Source organism: Mirounga angustirostris, unplaced genomic scaffold (genome assembly GCF_029215605.1).
Source record: "Mirounga angustirostris isolate CCGP_5_RB_7025 unplaced genomic scaffold, mMirAng1.0.hap1 SCAF_15, whole genome shotgun sequence".
Taxonomy (NCBI): Eukaryota; Metazoa; Chordata; class Mammalia; order Carnivora; family Phocidae; genus Mirounga; species Mirounga angustirostris.
In genome coordinates this window covers 82,998,244-83,004,243 of record NW_026991723.1, presented here as the reverse complement: position 1 = coordinate 83,004,243, position 6,000 = coordinate 82,998,244, and the positions used below count along the sequence as shown (strand labels likewise).

The following is a 6,000-nucleotide window of genomic DNA, read 5'->3' as shown; positions in this document are numbered from 1 at the left end:
GGGAGAACTCATAATGTTGGAATGGGTGAAGGTTTCTTCAGGTTAGCTCGGGGGCCTCTACAGGATGAGGGCATATTCACCACTCTCTGTAGGTGGAGGTTTCAATGGGAGCACAATGGGTGGAAGTCTTCGGGGGTCCTCGGGGAAACGGGGCGCCCAGCTCCGCGAGTCCCGCGGGCTGATGAGCGGCTGCCGCCCTGCACAGCCTTCAGGCGTCCCCGCCTCCAGCGAGCGGACTACACTTCCCGGCAGACCCCGCGGGTGGCGGCGGCGGCGCGGGCAGGAGGAGGCGGCGGTGTGAGAGGCGGAGGGGGCGGTGCGCGCCGGGTACGCGCGCCGGCGACCATGGCGTTCGCCGGACTGGAGCGAGTACATTAACCCGGGGAGGCGGCGGCGACGAGGGAGCGAGCTTCGAGCGGGCGGGCCCAGCCTGAGGGAAGGGAGGAAGGGGCGGGGAGAGCGCCGGAGGGAGGCCGGTCGGCCGCGGGCGGGCGGGCAGCGCAGCGCCGAGCGGGGCCCGCGGGCCCATGAGGAGGCCCGGGGACCATGGGCTCCAGGATCAAGTGAGTGCGGCCGGGCGGAGCCGGGCCGGGCGCGGGGCGGCGAGGCCGGGAGAGGGCTGCAGGCCGCGGGAGGCGCGGGGGACTTGTTGCCGGGGCCTGAGGGGCGCCCCGCGTGCCGGCGTCACGCGGGGAGGGGGACGGTTGCCATGGCGATCCAGGGAGGCGCGGGGGCGGGGTGCGCGCGGGGTGGAAGGGCTCCAGTGGTCAGGTGTCCCCTCCTTACCTGAGGGCGGGAGTCGCAGAGATTACAAGGTGGCCCCCTCCCGGGGGTAACAGAACCTCTGAAAATGCTCATACAACTGTTGGGGGGAGGGCGAGAAATCTCCGGAAGCAACTCCCCAAATGGGTGTGTTTGGGGCGCCCCTGAGAGTTGGGCAGGTCCTGAGAGGTCTGCTTACGGCCTGCGGTCCCCACATAAAGTCGCCTGAGGTCCTCGGTGGGGCCACTCATGGATTTAAGGTCTGGATGGCCTGAGGAGGAAGGCCCTTTTCTCTTTCCTCTTCTACCTCTCTTATCCGTGAAAGTCTCCACACAGCAAGGGCCAAAGGCTATGAAGAAAGATGGCTGTGTCGTAATTGAGCACCTGATCTTGATAGTGGTTGGAGAGGCTTTGTAATCCAATCTGGCGAATTCCCTCATTCATTCACCTGGGGTCCTCAGTGGGGGATTCGTTTTCTGGGGATATTGTTGATACATCAAACTTCAGAACCCATTGAAACATTGTTGCCTCGCTTCTAAACCTAGAAGTTGGCTTTGGAAAGTGCAACTTTTATGCAGTCCAATTTGGGTGTGTTGCTTTAGACACTATCTCCCCTCCCCGTCAGGTCCTTTTTCGGCCTCTCCCTTCCTCAGCTCCAGAACATGAGATGCTTTATCTCTAATCACTAACAAATGTTCACTTTTCTCTCTGAGTAATAGAATTGTTTAAGGGCACTTAAAAAGTTGACAGCATAGGCTTTTCCCTAAACAGCTTTCACAGGACACTTTATTATTATTATTTTTTTCTCGTGACAAAGCTTTTTAATGTAAAGTTCAAACAACAACAGCAGGAGACCATAGGACACTTTAAACCTGCTTACAAGAAAGTCTGTGGAATGTGTTTATTTCAGCACTTTGAGGATAATGCTTGGGAAGTTTGAAAGGGGAAGGGCCTTGGGGACGAACTCTAATAACTATGCAGATGTTGTCTCATGTCCAGTAGATGTCCATGCAGCGTGACCCTTGCCCATCCTTGTAGTCCCTTGACAGGCTTAGGCTTCCCAGTCACTAAATGTCTCATGAGCTGCAGCAGCCCTGAGACATCCGCTAAATGAAGCTAGAGAAGTTTGCTTATGATGATGAGAATGGAACAGTCGGATGAGCACACTGTTCATTCTTGATTTTGTGGAAACAAGGGGAGAAAAGTGTGTTTCAAACAACAGTTTAAGAGGTGTGGGAGGTAAAAAGACGTGGTTTGTAAAGCATTGGGATTAAGGAGGTACTCCAAGTTTAGCTCTTGTTTCCAAGAAAGAGTTGTAAACCTGAATTTCAATAGCACTTAGAAACACTTTCCAAAAGCCACCTTACAGTCGCAAAGTATGCTTGTGAGGATGCTTACCTTTGTTATAAAGACGTTCAGAAACTTGCTTGACATGAGGCTGTCAGTGCCAGAACCAGCATGAAAATCCAACGCGTGGAAGGTCGGGTGACTAGACATCCCGTCTCTGTCTTGCTCTTGAAGGTTGCAGGTTAGCATACATTTCTCAAGTGTGTTTTGTGGAACCCATTACTGTTAAATCTGAGCACTTGGGTGAAGGAACATACTAAGGTGGAATTAGCATAAAGAATAGCTTTTTTGATCTTGAAACTAGACTGAGATAAAAGCTTAGGCTTGGGAAAATGTTTGCTTTATTTGTGGTGAGACAAAGAGAATATGAAGAGAAGTTATGAAAAATAGTTGTGATTTATGGTGACTGTTGACTAAGCAACTTCCGTCTGCAGCTAGATATGGGGATGGACAGGTGGCTAGGGACCATCTATATAGATGCTGCCCTAGTCTTTGGAGGAAATAGAGCTTTGGTCACTGTTTTACCCTGACAGGAAAGAACAGAATTAGCTCAAGGTATTGAGCTGCCTGAGTTGAAATATAAGTGTGCAGGCTCTGTTGTGTAGGGACAGTCGTGTGGGTGTGGGTGTGCGCGCGCATGCATGTGCGTTGGGGTGGGGTGGAACACAGCACTCCGGGGCCCCTCAACAGGAGAGCACTGTGGCCGCCACTGTTTCCTCTTATCTCTGATGCTGTGTGGCCCAGTCAGGCTGATGATGTGGAATCAGATCTGGTTCAAATTCCAGCTCTTTTGTCTACTGACTATGGAACTTCACACAAACTACCTCTTTCACCCTCAGTTTCCCTAAGGGTATAATGGGGAAGACTATAAGTTGCAGAGTCATAATGAGCTATAAATGCTGTATCAACATGGTTGCTGGCCCTGTACTAAAAATTCAGCAGTTCTCTTTTATACCTTCTCTATCAAACTAAGAAAACCCGTATATTTTATGCCAGAAGTGTCAGAAATGGTATGTTCTAAGAAATGAAGAAAGTTTTGATCAAGGAATTAGACTGTTGATGTGAAGAGCAGGACTTAACATTCTCTTATTAAAAAATAAAAGTTGATTAAAACAATACTGTAATTGTACAGCTGGTGTCTTGTATGATTAGTAGTAAAGCAGGTGCGTTGCTAGGCACAGGTGTTGAGATTTAGTGCTTGATCACACTTCAAGCTAAGGCTGGTTGAGCACAGTCTCTGTGTCAGGCATGATGGTATTGCTTTATGTGAACCATTTCACCAAATCCCTACAACTGTCCAATGATGTAGGCACTACTAACCACATTTTTCATGTGGGAGAATGGGAGTTTATTTGCCTAAGATTAGATGCTATCCCCAGGAAGCCTGCCCTGATGCCGGTTCTGCACCCTCAACCCCTCCCCAGCCTCGGCCAGCTGCCCTCATCTGTGCAACCACCCCCCTAGCCTAGGCCAGGTGCCCCTCATCTGTGCATCTTCTCTTCACCCTAAAGCAGGTGCGCTTTATCTGTGCACTCCTCGCCAGCCCAGGCCAGGTGCCCCTCATGAGTTTCTGTGGCCCCTTGTGTTGATCACTGTTCTAGCATCAAATTCAGTTCCTTGACTGTCTTCCATATTAAACGGGAGATAAACTTCTTGAGAGAGGACTGTCTTTATTTGTCCTTGAGTTCCCTGTGTCAGACCCGGTACCTGACATACAAAGTTGTTTAGGAAGAGTTTATGGACTGATTTAAGGTAGGATTAATGATTTATGGTAGGATCTGAATTAAGATCCTGACTAAGGCTCCAAGTTGAGTGTACATAGAATTAAAAGAACAGTTTGCTACCTGAACTCTTGAGGATAAAGAGTTTTTATGTTTTTAAGTTAATTGCCCTGGTCTATGCAGAGGATTACTTTTTTCTAAAGTGTGTTTTTATAGTTCATGTTTATCTAAATGAACATTGTCTAGCTTCAAACCAAACATTTACTTGGCCAGGGAAAGAAAAGGTCACCAGTATGCAGGGAGTACCCTGGAAAGCTCCTGAACTTTAAATCTGAGCAGACCTTTATCTAGAGGGATAAAAGGAGCAGTGGAAACTGGCAATCTCTGACAGGTAAGTTTAAATCTTATTTAGTGTTTGAGTGATCCCAGTGGACTAGAATGTGGTTAATATGAAGCAATTTAACTGATAATGCAGACATACAGCAGGAAACTATGTGGCAGTTTAATATTGCTTGTGGTGACATCCTAGAAATTGTTTCCAGGCACCAAGGGCAGGAAGTGGATTGCAAGTAATCGAAGGAAGTAGTCTTAAGTGAGTTTGAGGAAACCTGACATTTATGGATGCAGAGAAAAGCATACTCTTAAGATTTGAAGGCGTGGGGACAGGACAGGGCAGCTCATTTGGCCCTGTGGTGGTATGTATTCTGCATTAGCCAGCATACCTGTCTTCTGTCCCTGTCAGACTGTGACCTCTTCGAGGTTTGTGACCAAGAAGGGTATCCATTTATTCATTCACTCACTCACTATAGAACTAAGGGTGTGAAGCACATATTGAGCACTCAAAAATGTTAGTCATTATTGGTATTGTCTTGATTAGTAGTACTGTATCATGTGCCTGGTAGTGGGCTATGTGCTAGGGACACAAAAATGAAATGGTTTTTCTTCATTTTAAGGTTTTCCAAAGTAGTGAGGCAAATGTAAAACAAAACAAACTCCCTCCAGGCTCCCTCCCCACCAAAAAAGCGCCAGTATGATACACTCCGGTCAGTGCTATGGTTGAGGTGCAGCTAGTCCTGAATAGGTAAGGAAATGGAGAGACTTTTCTCGGGACAGCTCAAGAAAGGAAAGCAGCCTTCATCAAGAAGGTGTTTTAGCTGAGAAAGGAGAGATGAGTAAAGGTGTGCAAAGGGCAAGAGTGGTAGCAGAGGGGAGTGGGGATGATGGTGGCGGTAGTCTCAGTAGAGGGAGCAGCAGTATCTGTGAAGACGTGGCATATTAGGGAAATAAAAAATGTTAATTACCATTTTTAGGCACATGCCAGGAATTGTGTTAAATTTTGAGAATTATGCTGAATAATACGTATTTATTCCTACTCTCATTGAGCTAGAGTCTGGTGGACCCAACAGGTTAGAAATAACAGATCAATTCCCATAAAGCCATGTGGATGTGCTGGAAAGGAAATGAGATGCTGAGGGAGAATGCAGGGGTGGCTGTCCTATTTTAGAGCAGTGAGGGAGGGTTTACTGTAGAGCTGACATGTGAGCTGAGACTTCAAGCATGAGAAATCATTAGTCCTGTAAAGGGACTGGGCAAGACTTTTCATCCCAGGTGGAGTTGAGCGTATACAAGGCCTCGAGGCAAGAAAACCCTAGAGGCATTTCAGGAACTGCTAGAAGGCCAGCGGTTTGGGTCGTGACTGATGGGACAGCCTTGAGGTAAGGTCAGAGATACAGCCTGGGGGCTGAGTACGGCCTTGTAGGCCATGGCAGTCAGAAGACAACTTAAGATGTAGTTAACACACTATAAAATTTATTTTTTAAAATGTAAAAATGATTTTTAGCGTACTCAGAGAAGTGTGATCAATCACTACTATGCAGTTTAAAGAACATTTCATCACCCCAGAAAGTAACCTTGTTGCCCATTAGCATTCACTTCCCATTCCCCCCAAACCCTCTCAGCCCTGAGCAATCACTAATCTTACAGTTGCTGTAGATGTATTCTAGACATTTCACCTAAATGAAATCATACAATATGTAATTCTTCGTCTTTCAGTTAACATTATGGTCCCAAAGTTTATTCATGTTATAGCATATAAATATTTCATTACTTCTTAATTGCTGAATAATATTTCATGTATAGATAAACCACATTTTATTCATCTCTTCATCAG

At 47.3% G+C, this 6,000-nt stretch overlaps 1 protein-coding gene across 8 annotated transcripts in view; it reads left to right on the top strand.

Annotated features, from left to right (window-relative positions):
- Positions 1-312: 312 nt before the first annotated feature.
- Positions 313-6,000, top strand: part of DENND1A (DENN domain containing 1A) — a 501,269-nt gene continuing 495,581 nt past the window's right edge. For 6 of the 8 annotated variants that reach the window (XM_064579581.1, XM_045883119.3, XM_064579579.1 and 3 more), the window contains exon 1: positions 409-563. Coding sequence is in view for 4 of the 8 variants with exons in the window: in XM_064579579.1 (XP_064435649.1) it covers positions 547-563 (17 nt within the window). In the remaining 4 variants the exon portion in view is untranslated. Of the gene's footprint in view, positions 564-6,000 lie in introns of all 8 variants that reach the window. The other 2 variants (XM_054509412.2, XM_045883122.3) reach the window with 2 other exon arrangements.